The sequence below is a fragment of the Tripterygium wilfordii genome, chromosome 17 (genome assembly GCF_013401445.1).
Source record: "Tripterygium wilfordii isolate XIE 37 chromosome 17, ASM1340144v1, whole genome shotgun sequence".
In the NCBI taxonomy this organism is placed as follows: domain Eukaryota; kingdom Viridiplantae; phylum Streptophyta; class Magnoliopsida; order Celastrales; family Celastraceae; genus Tripterygium; species Tripterygium wilfordii.
In genome coordinates, this window is record NC_052248.1 from 9,326,955 (window position 1) to 9,350,460 (window position 23,506).

General features: G+C 37.7%; 2 protein-coding genes across 2 annotated transcripts; both read right to left on the bottom strand.

Moving 5' to 3' along the window:
• Positions 1 to 5,350: 5,350 nt before the first annotated feature.
• LOC119981883 (transcriptional regulator ATRX homolog) lies at positions 5,351 to 6,767 on the bottom strand. Its single transcript, XM_038825024.1, has 2 exons — positions 6,601 to 6,767; positions 5,351 to 6,131 (listed from the first exon to the last, which is right to left on the bottom strand). The coding sequence occupies exons 1-2, from the start codon at positions 6,765 to 6,767 to the stop codon at positions 5,351 to 5,353; spliced, it is 948 nt and encodes a 315-aa protein (XP_038680952.1).
• Positions 6,768 to 18,639: 11,872 nt separating this feature from the next.
• LOC119981884 lies at positions 18,640 to 19,119 on the bottom strand. Its single transcript, XM_038825025.1, has one exon. The coding sequence runs from the start codon at positions 19,117 to 19,119 to the stop codon at positions 18,640 to 18,642; it is 480 nt and encodes a 159-aa protein (XP_038680953.1).
• Between the last annotated feature and the right edge of the window lie 4,387 nt (positions 19,120 to 23,506).

Sequence of the window (23,506 nt, forward strand, 5' to 3'; positions counted from 1 at the left end):
GGAGATGGAGTCAATGGAACAAAATCATGTCTGGGACCTGGTTAGTCTTCCACCGAAACGAAAAACTATTGGGAATAAATGGATTCTCAAAATCAAACATAAATCTGATGGGACCATAGATCGATATAAGGCTAGATTAGTAGCCAAAGGTTACAATCAAAAGGAGGGAATTGACTATGAAGAGACATTCTCACCAGTTGTGAGGATTGCCTCAATTCGCCTTATCCTGGCAATTGTCGCACATATGGATTTGGACTTGTTCCAAATGGATGTTAAAACTGCATTTTTAAATGGAGAACTGGATGAGGAGATCTATATGGATCAGCCCTCTGGTTTTGAGGTCAAGGGTCAAGAACGCAAGGTTTGCAAGCTGAAAAAATCCATTTATGGCCTGAAACAAGCATGTAGGCAATGGAATCTCAAATTTCATCAAGCCATCTTAAAAGATGGATTCACAATGATGGAAGAAGATCATTGTGTATATATTAAGACATCCAAGAATGGCATGGTCATTCTATCCTTATATGTGGATGATATTTTATTGGCTGGGAATGACAAAGAGTTGATTACAACCACCAAAGGTTGGTTGGCATCAAACTTTGAGATGAAAGATATGGGTGAAGCCAGTTATGTGTTAGGTGTAAAAATCATTAGGGATCGTTCGACAAAGTTTTTGGGTTTATCCCAAGAGACTTACATCAAAAAGGTGTTAGAGCGATTCAATATGCATAATTGCAAACCCATTGACACTCCTTGTGAGAAAAATGTGAGCCTTAGTCGAAATATGGAGCCCAAGACTTCGGAAGAAAAAGAAAGAATGTCCAGGGTACCATATGCAAGTGCTGTTGGTAGTCTTATGTATGCAATGATGTGTACTAGACCAGATATAAGCTATGCTGTTGGGCTAGTAAGTCGATTTCAATCGAATCCAGGACCTGAACACTGGAAAGCAGTCAAGAGGATATTAAGGTACTTGAAAGGAACGATGAACTATATGCTAGTTTATCGAGGAAAGGATTTGCGGTTGTTTGGATACTGTGATGCTGACTGGGGAGGCGATGTAGACGAGCGCAAATCCACATCAGGATATGCTTTTATACTTAATGGAGGAGCTATCTCATGGAGTAGTAAGAAGCAAACTTGTAATGCCTTGTCAACAATGGAGGCTGAGTACATTGCTTGTTGCTCAGCAGTCCAAGAGGCAGTTTGGCTAAGAAGGTTTCTACAGCATTTGTCAGTTGTTAAGTCTGCATCAGAACCTGTCAAAATTTGGTGTGACAGTATGGCAGCACTGGCATATGCTAAAGATCCTAAGTACCATGGAAAGACCAAACACATTCAAATAAAATATCACTATGTCTGAGAAATGATTGCACAGAATGAGGTGGTCCTAAAACACATCTCTACCAGTCAGATGGTAGCTGATCCATTGACTAAACCTATATCTAGGGACTCTTTTTTGTCACATGTAAAGTCCCTAGGATTAAGTAGGATGTGATTATTTGTTTTAATGGTCCATTATTTTCACAGACTCATATGTATGATTAATTTTATGTTGAGAATGTTATTCAGTTTATCACTTGATGAATTTTGTGAAAAGATAAGTACAATATTGTCAATATGTCAATAGGCAAGATTGGCTCACTCACATGAGCAATCACCTTTTTCGCAGTGGGAGCGAGTAAAGATGAGATAAATTTGAACATTGACACTAGAAGCGATTAATGCGCTATAGAGTGGTCAAGATTCAAATATAGATCGCCTTAGTAAATGCTAAGATGAGGTTTTTTTTTAAAGAAATCGACATGATATATCCACAATATATCGTGAGCCTATAAAGAAAGCCAAGTATGAAATTCTTTTGGCGCTGGTAATAGCGAGCGAAGTTTGTAATTTCAATTTGGGCGCCAAAGGAAATAGGCGACTAAATTAATACTTGTATGGTGTAATTTGAGAGTAGACATATACTCTTAATTCATGAACAAATGAGAGAAACTCCGCCATAGCATGCATTTCATACTGCATGTGCTAGTGACCAATTGGAAGGTGAGTGAATTAATCTCTGCTTCCTCATCATGTGAGTTCCAAGATTTCTTATTTTAAAAAGAAATCTATATTCGTACCCTTAGTTGACTTCAGACTATGTCATAAAGTTGTGAAATAGTGATCGCTACTTTAACATGTATCTAATGGTCATGTGATGATACGATCTAATGGATCATAGTTAGGAAGCGAGCTATATTCACATCCAATTGATATGAGTGCTCAAGGAAAAACTGTAGTTGATTACACTAAGTTGCTTGTATTCACTGGCGCCAGGCAATGATGTCTAATAGGACAATATTGCGAATACATGTAATAAAACAAAGCTGACAAGCACAGGACTCTTTGAGGGATTGAGTAATGCTTGGTCAAGGTGTAACCAACCAAGTTTGGGGTATGTAAAAGTACACGGCTTCCACACTGTTATGGTAAAACACTTCATTGTGGCCCTCATGGGTTTCTACTTTGAAGATACCACAACAAGTGTACTTCAGGTCACACAGCTCATTTACCTGTATGAAAACATAAAAAGGTTAGCAAGCAATATAAGATCTTCTGTCTTGATTAGACCCAAGCCCATAATGGGTGAGTGGGAGTATGTTGGAGATATGGCAATCATAAATGGGCTAGGCCCAAATAAATGGCTCAATATAAGGAGCACCCAATATGGGTATGTAATTTGATTTGGCCCATAAGGTTGTTATTTATGATAAGGCTCAAATCTCCTAATTGGATTTGAATTGAGCTTATCAGTAAATAACAACTTAATACTATTTCAAATATTAAATAGAATCCAAATACAAATTAAACTCTATCCTAAAAGATCTCTATATTAGGACGGTTGAAGAGTTTTTGACGTACACTTCTAAGAAGTACGTTAGCTGAAGAATTGGATACTTCAAATTCTTGAAACAGAGAGATCAAACACTTGTGAGAAGAGTGTTTATCAAGCTAACCTGTTTTATTGTTTAGGGTATTTGTGCTGTGTAATCGGTGACCGATCGAGTATTGAATCACCACAACCTGAAAGTTCCTGACAATTCACGCTACAAGAGGTATGTAAATTCCGCTGCGTACTTAAGTTGTGATATTCTACATATGCTAACTTGAAAAAATGTCACTTTTTGACTGATAAAGTGAAATTTCTTGGTTATGTTGTGTCGAGTGAGGGAATCGCAATGGATGGAAGCAAAGTGTAAGCTATAATCAATTGGCCAATACCTCGTTCAATTCATGAGGTTCGAAACTTTCATGGATTAGCGTCTTTTTATCGGAGATTTATTAAAAAATTTAGCGCTATAGCTGCTCCAATCACCGAATTGCTAAAAAGGGAAAAGTTTGAGTGGGCAAAACAAACTCAAGGGTCATCATGTCGTATGGAGTGAATTTCTATCATCATTCCATTACACCCTTAAGCACAAGTTAGGTGCTCAAAATAAAGTTGTTGATGCTCTAAGTCAAAGGTATACTTTACTTTCTACACTTCAAGCTCAAGTTATTGGCTTTGAAGTTTTGAAAGAATTGTACAAAAATGATCCTGATTTTGAGGAGACGTGGAAGAAGTGTCAAGGGGGCCCTTATCAACAATTTCACCTTGAGGATGGTTATTTGTTCTTAGGAAATAGGTTGTGTGTGCCACAATGCTCAATACGTGAGGCAATATTGTTTGTGTGTCATGACGGCACACTCGCTGGACATTTTGGGCGTGATAAGACTTTATCATTGGTGCAAGAAAACTTTTTCTGGCTTCATATGGTGCAAGACACGTGGACAAAATACGGGTCTTTACACTCCCCTACCTATCCCTGAGTTTCCTTGGGAGTATGTGAGCATGGATTTCGTAGTCGGATTACCACGTACGAAGATGAGCAAAGATTCTGTTATGGTTGTTGTGGATAGATTTTTCAAAATGGCTCACTTTGTTGCATGTAACAAAACTTTTGATGCTACACAAGTTGCTGATCTTTATTTTAAGGAAATTGTGTGGCTGCATGGAATTCCTAAGATGATTACTTCTGATCATGATGTGAAATTCATGAGTCACTTTTGGGGAACTTTGTGGTGAAAGATGGGAACACAACTTCCGTTCAGCTACTCATCCACAAACTAATGGACAGAGGCCGTAAATCGGAGATTGGAAAATTTATTGAGAAGCTTTATTGGAAAGAATATTCGCCAGTGGGATCTTTTGTTAGCTCAAGTAGAATTTGCCTATAATTGATCTTCCAGTCAAACTACTGGTCATAGCCCTTTTTTAGGTTGTCCATGGGCAAAATCCTATTACTCCAGTTGAGCTTGTACCTAAAGCAACTAATCAACAATTTAGTACAGATGCGGAGGAAAGGGCTAAAGAAATCAAAAGATTGCATAGCACGTGAGAGAGTAAATAATTAAACAAAATAGTCGTTATCAACGTCATGCAAACAAGTTTCATAAACCTGCTGCTTTCAAGGAAGGAGATTTAGTTTGGATTCATCTTCGAAAAGAGATATTCCCTCAGCATTCTTATGAGAAACTTAGTCCGAGAGTTGATGGCCCTTTCAAGGTGATCAAATGTATTGATAAAAATGCCTATAAAATTGAACTTTCATGAGATTATGGTGTGTTTGCTACCTTCAATGTTGCTGATTTATCTCCATACTATGAAGATCCGGATGATGCTGAGCAAGACTCGAGGAAGAGTCTTTTCCAACCTGGGGAACTTGACGCGGAAAACTTGTCCTACAATTCTAGGATGATTTGGATTACTATTTTGGTTTAACTTTTATTTTGTTTAGAAGTTATTTGGTTAGTTCTATTCCTAGTTAAATTGCTTAGTTCTATTCCTAGTTAGTTTAGAATTCTTTATTGCCTTTAAATAGGTCTCTCGTGTAATTATTATGGTATTCAGAAATATTAGTTTACTTTCCATACAAAGTTTAACTTTGTGTTCTTTGTTCTTCCTTGGATGACTTCTCCTAAGGAATAGAGTCTGTATCCTTGGTGTGGCAACCAGGGTGGTGAATTGGCCAATATTACTCTCCATAGTGGGTTTTTAACCTCGCCACAATTGGAACTCTTGTTCGTTGTAGTGGGATTTGTAATCTCGTCATAATCAACTGAACAATCCTGCTATAATCCGATGTCAGGAAATCTTCTTTCTTCTTTAAGGAGACCTTCCTTATCTGAGGAGTTTTTCCTTCTCTGAGGAGGTCTTCATTCTCTAAGGAGACCTTTCTTCTTTTCTGAGGATGTCTTCCTTCTTCTGATGAGACATTCCTTATTTTCTGAGGAGGTCTTCCTTTTTTGAGGAGTACTTCCTTCTCTTCTAATGAGGTATTCCTTCTTCCGAGGAGACCTTCATTCTTTTTTGAGGAGGTTTTCCTTCTTCTAAGGAGACCTTTCTTCTTATGAGGAGATCTTCCTTCTTTGAGGATACCTTCCTTATTTTCTGAGGAGGTCTTCCTTCTTCCGAGGAGACCTTCATTCTTTTCTGAGGAGGTCTTCCTTCTTCTAAGGAGACCTTCCTTCTTCTGAGGAGATCTTTCTTCTTTTCTGAGGAGGTCTTCCTTCTTTTAGGAGTTATTCCTTCTTCTGAGGAGATTTTCCTTCTTTTATAAAGAGGTCTTCCTTCTTTCAAGGAGACCTTCATTCTTCTCTGAGGTGGCCTTCTTTCTTCTGAGGAGACCTTCCTTCTTCTGAGGTTGTCTTCCTTCTTTGAGGAGACCTTCATTCTTTTCTGATGAGGTCTTCCGTCTTTGAAAATTTCTTCCTTCTCTTTTGATGAGGTCTTCCTTCTTTCGAGGAGTCCTTCCTTCTCTTCTGATGAGGTCTTTCTTCTTCTGAGGAGATCTTCATTCTCTTCTGAGGAGGTCTTCCTACTTCTGAGGAGACCTTCCATCTTTTGACGAGGTCTTCCTTCCTTGAAGATACCTTTTTGTCTTTTCTGAGGAGGTATTCTTTCTTCAGAGGAGGTATTCCTTCCTCTGAGGAGGTCTTTCTTCTCTGAGGAGACATTCCTTCTTCTAATGTAGCGCTGTTTTTTCTTAGTCCGACCTCTGTGAGTATCTTTTGGGAAGTTTACTTTCCTTCCCATAGACGGCACCAAACTGATGACGTCAAAAATAGGACTAACCATACTGGACGAATTAGTTAGTCAGACCAATTCTTTCTTTCCTTGTCGGCTGCCTTCCTTCCTGTACAATGAGCGAACATAAGCTACGATATGGGCCCGAAGGTGTGCTCGGGGGACCTGTCTGACGCTTAAGTCAGTACGATACTAAACTTTGGAGGTTGGCTCGCTGTTCGGAACTCTACTTCTTTCTCAGTAAGTAGTTCAGAGTGCAGAAGTTAGAATCTTTACCTATCGTTTGAGGTCCCCTTTTTATATAAGCTAAGGTATTTGAGTTGTAGTAGGAGTCATACTTTCTCTCATTGGTTTTCCAGAGGATTTTTTGGAGGGTAAATCTCATACGTGTTCCTCTCCAAAGGGGAGTTGAACTCTATTAAGAGTTGAAATCCTATTGGGACTTCTTCATTATTGGACTGTCCTTAGCTAAGTCGATCAAGCCTTCCTACCTCGGTCTGGTGGGACGAACCACCTCGGTCGGATAAGGCAAACGATCGAGGATTGGACATGGGATAGGTTCGTCGGTCAATACCGAGCTACCTAAATTGTAGATAAGTAGTTCTGCCAAGACGGGAAGTTCGATCGGCGCATGACCTTCCTTTGGTCCAGTTAACATGTGTGTGCCACGTGGTCAGTTTCTATTGGTGGGGTTATTTTGGTATTATCATACACATTTCATCCAACACCACGTGTCATTGCCTACCACTTACATTATTGACACCCTACTATCACGTGGACTTATCTTTGCACCAAATGTTTCTCATGCATTGGATCCTTCACTAAAGCCCAGCGCACAGTCCAAAATTTTTCTTCTCCAAGGGTCTATGTGCAAACTCACAATTTGTTAAGTCCATACCCTTTTTAAAAGTTTTTTTACCAACTCACCTTCTTGATTTCCATTCCAATTGTTGCATAACTGGACGATAGTGCCAATCATGCTTGTCTTATGTTGGTTCCTCACATTTGCTACTTTGTCTCTATTTTCCTAATTAATTATTACTCTTTATGTACTTAGGCGTATGTCTTTTATGTACTTAGGCATTATCTGTTCACTAATTTAAATAAGTTGTATACACATTTTACACAACACCATTTGAAACTTTATGTCAATTATTCACCAAAGAAGTAAAAGATTCTCCATGGTAAAAGACATGTTTATAGCAATAATTGTTCTTGTCATTCAAACACGCATTATTTGTTTACGTGACATGTTTGCAGCATGACATCATTGGATGAATGATAGACGTGCACCGTTGCATCATTGGATGAGTATACCAGACATGGGTTACTTAATTGCATCTCGATACAACGTTATTTAGAGTGTGTTTAGATTGAAGGATTTAGGGGGAAGGGAAGAGAAGGGAAATGGAGCTTCCTTCCAACTATCTTGTTTGGATAGTTTAGAAAAAAAATCAAGGGGAGGGATTTGAAGAGAATTAGGGGAATATTTCATTAAATTTTTGTCAAAATACTTCATCCCAAAATGGGGTCATTTTGAGAGAAGGGATGATTAATTAAGTTATTTATACATTAAAACCCTATTTTAACCTTGTACAAAAGACTTTAACATAAAAATAAAAATAAAAATACTTTTGTTGTAAGTATAAATAAATATAGAAGTTAATTGATATAGGATTATGAAATAGACGAGTAATGGAAGAAAATACTTCTTTCTTGCTTTTCTCTCTCATTCACAAATGACCATTACATGTATTTATATACAAAATAACATCAAACTTAATTGAAGTATTAATTATATATTCAAAACTAAATTGAATGTTATAATACATTCAAGCATTACCGTCCTTCATAAAGTCGTTGTGACTTTCATTCTCTTCATGTGGGTCATCCACATTAAATGTTTCATAACACTCCCCCTTGGATGACCATGAACACAAAGAATGTGCCTCATTAAAACATTTCCAAGGAAAAACCCACCCAGTGGGATAAAAACCTTAGCGAAGGAAAAAGAGTACATCATTCTTGTGCATCAATTTCAATGAGACCAATGTGAAGATTGTCCAATGAAAACCTTGTGAGAAAAAACCATTGATCGAAGAAAAAAGAATACAATCCATACCACTATCTTCACATCTTTACTCCCCCTGATTCAAGAAAATCTTTGAGTTGTCACATGCCAATGTTATAGACCAACTTCTTGAATATTGTAGGTGGTAGTGCTTTCATAAATAAATCTACCAGATTATCACAAGAGCGAATATGTCGAACATCTATATCACCACTCTTCTGGAGTTCATGTGCATAGAAAAATTTTGGAGAGATGTGTTTAGTCCTACGTGTATAGAAAATTTTTTGGAGCTAGGTTATACATGCAGCGTTGTCTTCAAAGAAGACTGTTGGGATACTCTTAACTGATTGAAGTCCACACTTTTCTAGAATATGAGAAATCATTGATCTTAGCCACACACATTCCCGACTAGCTTCATGAATTGCCAGTATCTTGGAATGATTAGAAGAAATTTTTGTTATTGTCTACTTCACTAACTTTCAGGAAATAGTAGTATTTCCATAAAGAAATACAAAATCAATTTGAGACTTTGCACTGTAAGGATGGGATAGATAACCAGCATCTGCATATCCAACTAACTGGGACTTGGGATCAAATAAGTAAAATAGACCCAAATTGGTTGTACCTCCTAGATAATATAGAACATGTTCAACTCCATTCCAATATCTTCGAGTAGGAGCATAACTATATCTTGCAAGTAAATTGACAGCAAATACAATATCAGGTATGGTACAATTGATTATATATATTAACGATCCAATTGCACTCAAGTATGGCACTTCTGGACCCAATAGTGTATCCCCCTCATCTTGAGGTCGAAATGGATGTTTCTTAACATCAAGTGAACGAACTATCGTTGGAGTGCTCAAATGGTGAACTTTATCAATATAAAACTATTTTAACACTTATAAGTGGTCTGATGAAGATAGATATCATTGTTCAAGTTTTCGATCTGAAGGCCAAGACAATATTTTGTCTTTCCTGGATATTTCATCTCAAATTCTACCTTAAAATAATCACTAGCTTTAGTGAGCTTTTCAGGAGTCCCAACTAAATTTAAATCACCAACATAAACATCAATTATAACAAATTTAGATTCTAACTTTTTAATAAAAACACATGGACAATCGGATCATTTGCAAATCCTTCTTTAACATGGTATTCATTCAATCGATTGAACCACATACACCCCGATTGTTTTAACCCATATAGTGAACGTTGGAGTTTGATTGAGTACAATCTTTTAGGCTTTGGTTCAGGCAAACGAAATCCTTCAGGAATTCTCATATAAATTTCACTGTCCAGTGATCCATATAAGTAAGTTGTTACTGCGTCCATTAGATACATATTCACTCGTTCAATGACTGTTAAACCAATTAGGAATCTGAACGTGATTCCATCCATGACAGGAGAATATTTTTCATCATAATCAATTTTCAGGTCTCTGTGAGAAACTTTGTGCTACAAGTCTCACTTTATAACGAGTAATTTCATCATTCTTGTTTCGCTTTCGCACAAATACCCATTTGTATCCTACAAGTTGGACATCTATAGGTGTTTGGACTACATGTCCAAATACTTCTCTTTTTGATAGAGAATTTAATTCTACTACCATAGCCTCTTTCCACTTTGGCCAATCATATCTACATCGACTTTCATTAACAGATTTAGGCTCAGGATCCTTATTACTTCTGGTAATGTTTGTAGCAACTGCATATGCAAATATATTGTCAATAATAGTCTTACTTTTATCCCAATTTTCTTCATGAGATATTAAATGATCATTATTATCATTATCATGTACCTGTATTTCTTTGGAAAATATTTGTTCAGAAAGTTGGGATTCAGTAAGTATATTCTCTTCAGGAGTAACCTATGTAGGAGTATTCTCTACAGTAGAAATTTGCTCTTTCGGAGTAGGCTCTGCTAGAGCTCTAGTAGAAATCTATATATTTCTCTTTCGGGGAATTTTATCTTTAGCTCCTAATGGTCTTCCACGTTTTTGACGTGGTTTCAAGTCATCGCTTGCTGTTCGCCCTTTAGGGAAATTGACACGCGCAGTTTAATTTCTAGCTGAAATATATGACTGTAAAACTTTTAAAGTATCATTAAATTCATCAGGTAATTGATTAGATATACCTTTTAAATGAATAATTTTTTGAACTTCAAGTTCACATTGTTTTGTTTAGGGATCCAAATGAGACTATGTCATAGTGTTCCAAGTAATATCATTATGCTTATATGATTGAGAGTCTTTACTTTCTAATGGAGGAAAAATAGACTCATCAAAATGGCAATCAACAAACCTGGTTTTGAAAATTTCATCAGTTAATGGTCCAAGATATCGAAAGATAGAAGGAGAATCAAAGCCAACGTAAATACCAACTTATCATTACGGTCCCATCTTAGTGCGCTATGAAGGTGAAATAGGAACATAAACAACACATTCAAAAACACGAAAAATGTGAAATACTATGTTGATGACCTAACGCTAAATGCACAGGTGAATATGAATGATGAGCAGATGGTATAACTCGAATTAATGATGCAACATATAATATTGGATGTCCCTAAATGTTAGAAGACAATTTGCTTTTTAAAAGAATAGGTCGGACAATCAGTTGAAGACACTTTATAAGTGGTTCTGCTAAACCATTTTGAGTATGAGTGTGTGCAATAAGATGTTTAACATCTATTCCTAGTGACATTCAATACTTATTGAATGCTTAAGAAGTAAATTCACCAGCATTATCCAATTGAACAGACTTAATAGGATAACTAGGAAACTGTGCATGTGAACAAATGATTTGAGCTAAGAACCTAACAAATTTAACATTATGAGTAGATAATAAACACATGTGTGACCACTTAGATGATCCATCTATTAAAATCATAAAATAACGAAATGGTTCACATGGTGGATGAATAGGTCCACATATATCTCCATGAATACGTTGTAGGAAGTTAGGAGATTCTACACCTACCTTCAAGGTAGATGGTCTCACAATTAACTTTCATTGTGAACAAGCAACACACAAGTGATCCTTAGGTAAATGAAACTTTTGGTCTCTTAACGGATGTTCATTTGTATTTTCAATTATTCTACACATAATGGTAGAACCTGGGTGACCAAGACGATCATGCCAAAGTATATATTCTTTCGGATCAGAGAACTTCTGGTGCATCACAACATGTGTTTCAATCCATTTTATCCTTATATAGTACAAACCCATAGAGAAAGCTATAAGCTTTTCTATTCAAGCTTCTGGCTTGAAATAATGGAAGTAATATACAGCTAGTCTGTATTGCCTTCACTTGTAGACTCAAAATGATATCCATTTTGAAAAATATCTTTGAAAATTTGTAAGTTCCTTCTTGATTTAGGAGAGTACAATGCTTCCTCAATATATATTTTTGTTCCTCTAGGCAATACAATATTAGCTCTTTTGGAGCCTTAATTTATTTTTTTTATGCATGAGATAATATCAACATCTGTTTCAAGCAATTTCATGTGTAAAAAATATTTCTCATGTCGAAGGATAGTGTGTGTTGTTGCATTATCTATCAAACATATGTCTTCATCATTCGAATGACATAATGCATTGTTGTGAGTCATAATTCTAAAACAAGAAAACACGATTAATATTATTCATGGATGTAATATAAATAAATAAATAAATAAAAACCTTAAAATCGTTGCCACTACAGAGATTTGATCTCGGGACTTTAGAAGCCGCATTATGAGATCCCTATCACGCAGGCTATCGATTTCTTGGTAATATTGTATCATTTTAATATATATATATATATATATAATGTACAAAAACATGAAACATAATACGCTGATCATTTATTTCATTATATATTTAACATATTTACATAATCTTTAATGCAACTCACTCAAACATCATAAGTTATTAAACAATACACTTAAGTTAATAACTCCACTATATATGGACTTACCATCTTGATTTTCCAAGAAATCAGAAACATCCAAATGTTTAAAATCATCATAAATATTAAAATCATCAAAATTTATAAAATTTGTTTCCACAACTTTTGTTTTTCCCTTGGTGGAGGCTTGATATAGATCAACCAGATGCCTAGGTGTACGATAGGTACGCGACCAATGTCCTTGAGCTCCACATCTGAAACATGTCTCTTCATTACCCTTTTGGGGTTTGTTTTGCAAGGCTTTGTCATTTTTCTGACTTGGTTTCGAATCTACATCTTCTGGTGGTATGGTTGAAAATAATTACCTCTACGATTTTGACGGCCTGACCACAGTCTTGTCCTCTTCTTCCATCACGTCCACATCCACGATTATTATACACAACTGTGTTCACTTCAGGAAACGGTGTAGTGTCAGTAGGACGAGACCGATGGTTTTTCAATAGAAGCTAATTATTTTGCTCAGGTACAAGTAAGAGGGATATCAATTCGGAACACTGAGCAAAATTGAGGTTTCGATACTGTTGCTGTAGGTTTATATATGAGAAGTGGAACGTGGAAAATGTATTTTCCAGTTTATCCACTTCAGTGATAGTTTCTTCGCATAATTTGAGTTGTGAGACAATTTTGTAGGGTATAGATTATACTTACTAATCGTTTTATAATCCTGCAACTTCAGATGCTTCCAATCATAACGAGTTTTTGGGAGGATGACAGTTCTATAGTGTTCAAACCTCTCCTTTAAGTTATTCCACAATCGTAGAGGATCTTTTACCATGAGGTATTCAGATTTTAAATCCTCATGGAGGTAGTGGCGAAGAAAAATCATTGTGTTTGCTCGATCCTGCTGGGATTTGATATTTCCTTCAATGATGGTATGTTAAGACCCATAACTTCATGATAGATCTCAACATCACCAACCATATCAAGTAATTTTTCCCTGAGATATTAAGGACTGTGAAGTCTAACTTTGCAATATTTGATATAATAATATTATTATTATAAATGTAATAGGAAGACTTATTTTGTTTGTTTGAAGAAATAAGGTCTAATACCAGTAGAATGGTAGAGGCTAGTACTAATAACATGTCGTAAATATAAATAAATATAGAAATTAATTGATTTAGGATTATGAAATCAACAGCGCTAGCTATACATAAAAAAGTTGTACATGATGGTACATAATACATATGGCATGCCACATGTGTTGATGACAAAGCAAATTCGAATTTCAAAAAAAAAACTGAAATTAAAAATGGATGTGTACTTTTCTCTCACATTGTTTTATTTGTTCTTTATTTAAGCAAACTTCAAAACATTTTGTCTCTCAAAATACTTGTTCGATCTTTACAAAAATTACATATTCGTAATTAGCATAAAATTTTTTTCAATAAGATCCATTGTTGATATGTTTCACCCGGTCGTTCTTAATTACACTATTCTCGCGAACAATGTAATAAGAACTGTAACAATTAAAATACAAACATTTATTACATTGTTTCAGCTTCGTATTACATTGTTCAAACATTTTATTACATTGTTTAAATCTTTTATTACATTTTCTCAATGAAACAAACTTATATCACATTATTTTTATAGGTGCATCCCGATTGTCTGTGGGAAACTAAACTCATCGGAATCGAGCTCAAGGTAGTGATACAAGTCGAAATCTACTCTCCATGTTTAAACAAAATTAAAATTAATAAAACTTCTCATTTCACCCAGAGAGCACCAGTACATTGTTTAAGCCTCCTATTATGTCATTTCAACCTCTTGTTACATTGTTTCAGTCTCTTGTTATGTTGTTTCAGCCTTTTATTACATTGTTTAAGCCCTCTTGTTATGTTATTTTAGCCTCTTATTATATTATTTCAGCATCTTATTACATTGTTCTCGATCAACCTAGACCGTGATTACGTTGTTTTCATCTCTTATTATTTTTTTTATCAACACATACCTTTATTACATTGTTCCAACTTCTTATTACATTGTTCTAATCTTTTATTACATTGTTTCAACCTTTTATTATTTGACAATTGTGGGTGCACAAAATTTTTCTACACACCACCATTGAAACACATGAGAGCACCTAAAACATCATTAATGACTTGAATTTTGCATGACAAAGTCACATATAAAGGAAAAGAATACCAGACAAGGCTTAAATCTACATTTCTTTAAAAAAGGCAAAATATAACAAAACGTAAAAACAAATAGGCAGGAAACGGGTGGCTTTGACTTCAATCTCCTAGAATCAGCTCTCATGCTCGATGAAAAACAAAAAATTAGCAAGAAAATGGTTGGGAAATGTTGTCCTTGGTCCAGTGAGTGAAAAGGAACCAACGGTTGGCCAAAACGTCACAGTGGTTGGTTGGATCGAGCTCCTTTAGGCGGTGGCAACCACGTCCTTTTGGGAGATTTTATGGCGATTCCGATAGTTGTCCACAATTGGTGATGGATGGGTTTGTTCAAGGGGACATGCCACTTCTTTTGGGAGAGGTGGCAGTCGGTATGGTGTGATCGGATGGAAGAGTTTGTGCATTTTTTGTGGAAGAGAGGGATGGAAGGTAAGTGGGCATGGAGAGAGAATGAGAGACATGATAGAGAGAGAATAAGAGAACGAATATCATTTTGTTTAAAAAGAATGAGAGAGAAAATTGAGTTGTGGGCCATTGACTTTTTTATTTCAAAAAGAATCCTATATGGCATGACAATTCATGCCACATAGGTTATGTACAATTATGTATAATAATTCTATGTATAGATTTCATTTTTCTTATGAAATAGACGAGTAATGGAAGAGAATACTTATTTCTTGCTTTTCTCTCTCATTCACAAATGACCATTACATGTATTTATATACAAAATAATATCAAACATAATTGAAGTATTAATTATATATTAAATATTAAATCGAATGATATTATACATTCAAACATTGTTGTTTTTAATGGAGCCATTGTGACTTTCATTCTGTTCATGTTGATTATCCACATCAAATGTTTCATAACTTTCAATTTCTAGGTCGATTCTTTAGCCAAATGGGTTGCTGTGGGCCGGCAACAAATATTTCTGGGCATTTTATGATAAACATTATTTGCACCCCTTACTTTACTAAGTACACCCCAATAATGTTGCAAAAACCCTACTCTCTCAACACCCCATTGACCCTATCATTCTCAACCCGAATTCTTATCCTCTCCTTCTTTTGTCACGAAATTGAAGACGAAACCCTATCATTCTAACCCAAATTCTTCTCTTCTCTCTTGCTTCGTCACCAATTTAAAGCCCCGACCAGGAAGACATTACTATTGGTACCATCTTACGTCACCAATCACGAGTCACCATTCGATAGTCATAAATGTCAACATCAATCATATTAGGCCTAGTTATACTATGACTTAATCAACCACCACATCACCAAAAAATTCGGCGACACCTCCCCGTATTTCGAAGAATGCCAACCTCGAGAAAATGCGCAGTAATATCACATATCATTTCTCAAACCTAGGTAGGGCCTCAGGCCATCTAACAACTTACATAATCATCACATATAATCCACATGCAAGGACATATAGTCAACGCAATCAACACAAAGGGTTACCCTACAAGTATATTCAAAGTCAAGACATGTAGTCCACAAACCCGGTTCGGTAGTTCCGATCACAAGGAGCACCCTCCCGACCGTCCAATTATCCATCGAATTGGTATACCAAATAACAAGTCTCAACCAAAGAAATCAAGTACAACAAGTACGGATAACATAACCAAAATACTCGAACCATCTAGGTCCTATCACTCTCCAGGTCTATCCATGTCACGCACGCTCCTTTTGATCCGCAACCCTGGTACCAGAACTAGACTCACCTATGATAAGGGAAAGAAAAAGAAAAGGTGAGCAGAGTGCCCAGTAGGGAATAATAGAGAATGAATAATTAATATCAATGCTAAAATATTAAGAAAATAGAGGTGCAACAATATGATATCTAACATCATGTACACCAAAAACACAAGTAAATAACAACACCTTACGAGATTTTTACTTAGCCCACCGGCATCCCTGTATTCAACGGGACCCTGAACAGCCCAACGACATCACTGTATGGTATTTCTAGCACATATGAAATCTTGACCCGGCCCACTGGCGTTCCCATACTCGTTGGAACCCTGAACGGCCCAACGACATTCCATATTTCACACCAACCATACCTAGGAGATGTACGAGTCTTTACCCAACATCTACCGTGCAAGTACAATGTCTGTCCAACATGGTTATGCAATAATGTATACATACAATCCTACATATATACTACTACATGATACATGTTCAAGAATAACTCATGTTCAATCTATTGAACATGTAGGGTAAGCAATATCACTCATTTCATACAATAAAATAATCACACAATAGGGTTGTTCTTCCTTAGGCACAATTAAGGCTAGAACGAAATAATAATGACCAATGAGAAAAAAAATAAACGCTCTCAATAGAAGGAATATAACCATTGAAAATGGAAAGGGTGAAATTTCCCTACCTTGTACTCCAAAAACTAGCTATGTAAAGCAAATACTCAACCTTGAATTCTCCGGCCTCAATCAACCTATTATTCGGTAAGCTCATTCTCCAAATCAATATACCAATAACTTTAATTTCACATATCTAACACAAAGCAACCCAATAAATCAAGAATTCCTTTCCTTTTCTTACCCAAGACTTTCCAAGTTCTTGAACCTCACCTACCCAAGCTTGCAACTCCAATAAACAATAGAATCTAGAAATACAATCATAAATAAGTCTAAGTCAACCTATTTAATCACTAATTTCAACATATTCAAAGATTATCCTCAAACCCACAACTCATAAAACCCTAAGATTAATCTTCACCAAATCTAGCCCCAAAATTCGAATACAAGGTTGTAGAGATCTTACCCAAGTGTAGATTCCTCCAATTGAACCTAAATAACAAGATTTTGATGTGTCAAAACCCAAATTTCCAGCAACTAAAGAAAGTAGAAATTTTTTTTGACTCAAATACCTTGATTTGGAGCTAAATAGGTGAACTAAAGGCTTGAATGAATGTTGGAAGAAAAGGGTGGCTGGCCGGCAACCAGAACTGGCCGGAGAAATGGCTGGTAGAAGGTGGCAGCTGTTGATTGGTGGAGAGTAGAAGAAAGTGAGAGTAAGAAAGAAGGAAAGGATAAATGAAGAAAAGAAGAGAGAGGGAGAGGGTTGTGTGATGGCCCCCTTTTTTTAAATGACTAATGTGTCCTCTAAATCTCTAGAATTATAGTTTTGCCCTTATGCTTGAATTAACTATTTCTTTTGAATTTATTTAATTTTATTTATTTAATTTTTTTAAAGTTTAGCCAATCTTTGATATTTCTGGGTCGAGGTATTACATCATTTCCCTCTTAAAGAAATTTCATCCCCAAAATTTGGAAACGCACCTAGACTTGCGAACAAATGCGGATACTTCTCCTTCATCTTCGACTCAAGATCCCAAGTCGCTTCTTCCATGTCGTAATACATCCACAAGACTTTAACCAAGGAGGTATCACACTTGACCTTGTGACCTTGTCCTTTCGATCCAAATTCCTCATCCATCGAAGGGTGTAGCTTCCATATTCCTCCACTTCCAATATGGTCCAATCTAAGACATGTGATGGATCCGGCTCATACTTTCGTAGCATAAAAACGTGAAACACATTGTGAACTTTAGCCAACTTTGATGGAAGTGCCAAACGAGAGGCTATCGGTCCAACTAGCTCAAGAATCTCAAAAGGACCTACAAACCACGGTGCCAATTTCCCTTGCTTGCTATACCTTTGAATTCCACGTCATGGACTAACCTTCAAGAATACCTTGTCACCAACCGCAAATTCCAATGGCCTCCTCCTCTTGTCTGCTTAGGACTTTCGCCTGCTTTGAGTCCTAAGCAACCTTTTTCTAATCTTCTCAATTCCATCTCTCGTCTCTTTCACCATTTTGGGTCCCGATACTACTTTCTCCCCAACCTCCGCCCAACACAAGGGCGACCTACAAGGCCTCCCATAAAGCGCTTCAAATAGTGCCATCCCAATGCTACTCTGATATAAGTTGTTGTACACAAATTCTGCCAAACGTAGATATTGCTCCCAATTACCACCAAAATCTACCACACAAGCACGTAACATATTCTCCAAAATCTGAATAGTCCTCTCGTTCTGCCTATCGTTCTGTGGGTGATACAGCATGGTGAAGTCTAGCATCGTCCCTAAGACCTCTTGTAAACTGCCCTAAAATCTACTGATGAATTACGGGTCTCGATCCGACACAATAGACAGTGGCACTCCGGGGAGTCACACTATCTCCTGCACGTACAAAGTACTCAATGACTCTAAGTTGTCCGTCTTGTTCACCGTTAGGAAATGAGCTGATTTGGTCAATCTATCGACTATCCCCTAGACTGTATCATTTTTGCTTAGACGTCATCGGCAACGCCGTCATAAAGTCCATAGTCATCATCTCCTATTTCCATTGTGCCACCGGTAAGGGTTGTAGCAATCCCACAGGCCTTTGGTGTTCCGTCTTCACTTGTTGACATGTCAAGCATCTTGCCATAAATCTAACTATATGGTGCGCTTCTTTCAAGATCTCCTCTTGTAGCTCTTTGTCATATGGTACTATCAATCTTCCCGCGAACCTCACACCTCCATCATCACCCTGAACCCATCCAGAGTCCTCCGTAAATGTATCAAAAATTGAATCCCTATTTTGTGTATCCATCACCTTTTGAATCAACATCGGTCTAGAAGTCATGCTACCCAAGTATACTTTTTCCTCTACACCCTGTAACCCCAAACCAAATTGATTTATTGTCTCTACAATTTCCCACTCATGTATAAACAAACTAGTAACTCTATGCTTCCTACCCAATGCATCCGCAACCACATTTGCTTTACCCAAGTGATATTGCAAATTAAAGTCATAGCCCTCTAAGTACTCCATCCACCTCCTTTGTAGCAAATTCAACTCTCTTTGGGTGAATAAATACTTAAGACTTTTGTGATCTGAAAAGACCTGAAATTTCTCTCTATAAAGGTAACACCTCCATTGCTTCAAAGCAAATACAATTGTAGCTAACTCCAAATCATAAACTGGATAGTTTTTCTAATGTGCTTTCAACAACCTAAAACCATACTCTACTACCCTATCTCTTTGCATCAACACACAACCTAAATCCCTTCCGGAAGCATTGCAATACACTTGGTATCCTACACTTCTCTCTAGAACCACTAACACCAGTGGAGATGTCAACCTACCCTTAAACTCAAAAGCTTTCTCACACTCATCTGACCACACAAACGGTGTACCTTTTCACGTGAGTTGCATCGTAGGTGTGGCAACACGCGAAAAGTCTTGAATAAATATCCTATAATACCTCACTAATCCCAAGAAACTCCAAATCTTCATAATATTCTTAGGCCTCTCCCAATTCAGCACTGATTCAACCTTAGAGTAATCTACTGCAATGCCCTCTTGCTTGATCACATGACCTAGGAATTTTATCTCCGTGGCCCAAAACTCACATTTGCTCAACTTAGCATTTAACTGATTATCCCTCAACGTTTGCAATACAAGTCTGAAGTGTTCCTCATGCTCCTCTACCCTCGGAGAATAAACCAAAATATCATCAATGAACACAACCATAAATCTATCCAAAAATGGACGAAGGACCCTCTGCATCAAATCCATGAACACTGCGGAGCATTTGTCAACCCAAATGGCATCACTAAAAACTCATAGTGTCCATATCGTGTCCTAAATGTCGTCTTCAAAATATCTTCATTTCTAATTCTCAACTGGTGATATCCGGAACGCAAGTCAATCTTAAAGAAATGCCTAGCACCTCTCAACTGGTCAAACAAATCATTTATCCATGGCAACGGATATTTGTTTTTCACCGTAACCTTGTTCAATTGTTGATGGTCTATACACATCCTCAACGAGCCATCTTTCTTCTTTACAAACAATACGGTGCTCTCCACGGGGACTCACTCGGTCTAATAAATCCCAAGTCTTGCAACTCTTCCAACTGAGTCATTAACTTTTTCAATTCTACCAGAGCCGTCCGATATGGTGGAATTGAAATTGGCTTAACATTCAAATGCAACTCAATGGCAAAGTCAATCTCCCTCTTCGGTGATAATCCTGGTAACTCCTCTGAAAATACATCCATATACTCCTCTACCACAAATATCGGAGTAGCTACATCACCTCTAGGCGTCAAAGTTGTCAAACTCATGACCTTACAATCCTGGTATGAAGGGTTGTCCATGAAGTGAGGACATGGAACCCTCTTCGATCCGTGTAACTGTATCTCCCCTCTTTCTAGTAAATTAAGAGTGACCTTCCTCTCCCAAAACCCCAACATCGGATGATGCTTCGTTAACCAATCCACTCTAGAGATCACATCGAAATCCTTGAAGTCCAAGACATACAGATCAGTCGTTAGGACTACACTCTCGAACCGACACACACAATCAAAGACTATACCCTCCAATGAGGTGAAATGCCCAAAAAGGGGTATCTATCGTAAACATTCGCCTCATTGGAGAGACTTCCAAACTCAATGCACATGCAAGAGACGCAGAAATGAATGATGTCGTAGCGCCTGAATCAAATAACATTTTTGCCTAACAATTTGAAATGAGAAAGATACCTCCAATGAAGTTAGGATGCTTAGGTGCCTCCTGGTGTCCTAATGCAAATGCTCGCCCATTAGTCAGGGCTGGCTGCTGCTTAGATCTACCTCGCCCCCTCCCTCCCGAAGAAACAGTAGAAGGAAGAACCAGAGTAGGAACTGGAGGTGGTAAACCTAGTGCCTGTGATTGCTCTGGGGTTCTGCCACCCTGTGGGCACTCGTTCTTCCTGTGACCAATCATACCAGACCCATAACACGTAATTCCCTTGATAGTGCACTGGTTCTTCTTATGGCCCTCCTGACCACACTTGAAACACATAATCTTGCCATCCAGTGGCCCCGAACCCTTGCCTCGGTCAACTCTTTTACCCCTCAGGACCTGGAACTCAGTCCTCTGTTTCTTCTAGCTACCTCCTCCATTGCCACTAGCTGTTGAAGTTGTATGACCCTTCTGCACATCCCAGTACTGGCTGGAGTTGCGTTCACCTCGCTCTAACTCTAGTGTCATATCCATTGTCTCATCATAAGTCCGCACCCTAGAAGCAATCACTATCCTATAGATGCTCGAAAGTAGACCGTCTCGATATTTCTTAGCCTTGCTCTCATCATTTGAAGCATACTTTTTCTCATCCTTGTATAGCTCCTCGTACTTCTTAGTGTACTGTGACACTGTCATCTCAGGTGTCTACACCAAGTCAAGATACTACTTGGCCTTATTGCCTGAAAGGACCGTGGCACGAAACGCTGCTTGAATAGTAGTTTAAAGGACACCCAAGTCAAATCATTCTTCCTTTGATCTAAGGAATCCTACCACTCAAAAATTGTCACCCTCAGGTAATAGGAGATCAGCATCACTCGCCTATTGTCTGGTATAGCCAAGGTATCTAATCGCCTGCTCATCTGGCATAACCACTCTCCAGCCTCATATCCCTCCCCCTCTCCAAAAAATTCTGGGGGATTGGTCTTCTGCAGCTGCTTCTTCTCGTATAACTCTCGTTCTGGTCTCGGCATAGCTCTATCCTCAATATTAGCTCCTGAAATTTGCTCCTCACTGCGGCCCCCAGGTGCCCAGCCATCTGTGTCTGTACCGCCTGAGCAAGCGACCTCACTATCTCCACAATGTCTCTCATTGATGCTGGTGGCTCCTCACTAGTAGGAAGGACCACATAGCTCCGATACCAAAATGTAAAATCCCGACCTGGAAGGCGTTATATTTGTGCCATCTTACGTCACCAATCACGAGTCACCATTCAATAGTCATAAATGTCAACATCATTCATATCAAGCCTAGTTATACTACTACTTAATCAATCACCACGTCACCGAAAAATCTAGCAGCACCTTCTCGTATTTCGAAGAATGCCAACCTAGAGAAAATGCGCAGCAATATCACATATCATTTCTCAAACCTAGGAAGGGCCTTAGGCCATCTAACAACTCATATAATCATCACATATAATCCACATGCAAGGACATATAACCCTGCAAGTATATTCAAAGTCAGGACATGTAGTCCACAAACCCGGTTCGATAATTTCGATCACACGGAGCACCCTCTCGATCGTCCAATTATCCATCGAATTGGTGTACCAAATAACAGGTCTCAACCAAAGAAATCAAGTACAACAAGTACGGATAACATTACCAACATATTTGAACCATCTAGGTCCTATCACTCTCCAGGTCTATCCATGTCACACACGCTCCTCCTGATCCGTAACCCTGGTACCGAAACTAGACTCACCTATGGGGAGGGAAAGAAAAAGAAAAGGTGAGCAGAAGACCGAGTAGGGAATAATAGAGAATGAATAATCAATATCAAGGCTGAAATATTAAAGAAAATGCAGGTGCAACAATATGGTATCTAACATCATATACACCAAAAACACAAGTAAATAACAACACCTTACGGGATCCTAACTTGACCCACCGGCATCCCTGTACTCAACGGGACCCTGAACAACTCAACGACATTACCGTATGGTACTTCTAGCAGATATGGAATCCTGACCCAGCCCACCGACGTTCCAGTACTCGTCGTAGCCCCGAACGGCCCAACGACATTCCACATTTCACACCAACGATACCTAGGAGATGTACAAGTCCTTACCCAACATCTACTGTGCGACTACAATGCATGTCCAACATGGTTATGCAATAATATATAGATACAATCTTACATATAAACTACTATATGATGCATGTTCAAGAATAACTTATGTTCAATAAAGGATTGAACATGTGGGGTAAGCAATATCACTGATTTCATACAACAAAATAATCACACAGTAGGGTTGTTCTCCCTTAGGCACAATTAAGACAAGAACGAAATAACAATGGCCAATGAGAAAAAAAAATAAACGCTCTTAATAGAAGGAATATAGGCATTGGAAATGGAAATGGTGAAATTTCCCTGCCTTGTACTCCAAAAACTAGGTATGTAAAGCTAATACTCAACCTTGAATTTTGCAGCCTCAATCAACCTATTATTCGGTAAGCCCATTCTCCAAATCAATATACCAATAACTTTAATTTCACATATCTAACACAAAGCAACCCAATAAATCAAGAATTTCTTATCTTTTCTTACCCAAGACTTTCCGAGTTCTTGAACCTCACCTACCCAGGATTACAACTCCAATCAATAATAGAATCTAGAAATATAATCATAAATAAGTCTAAGTCAACCTA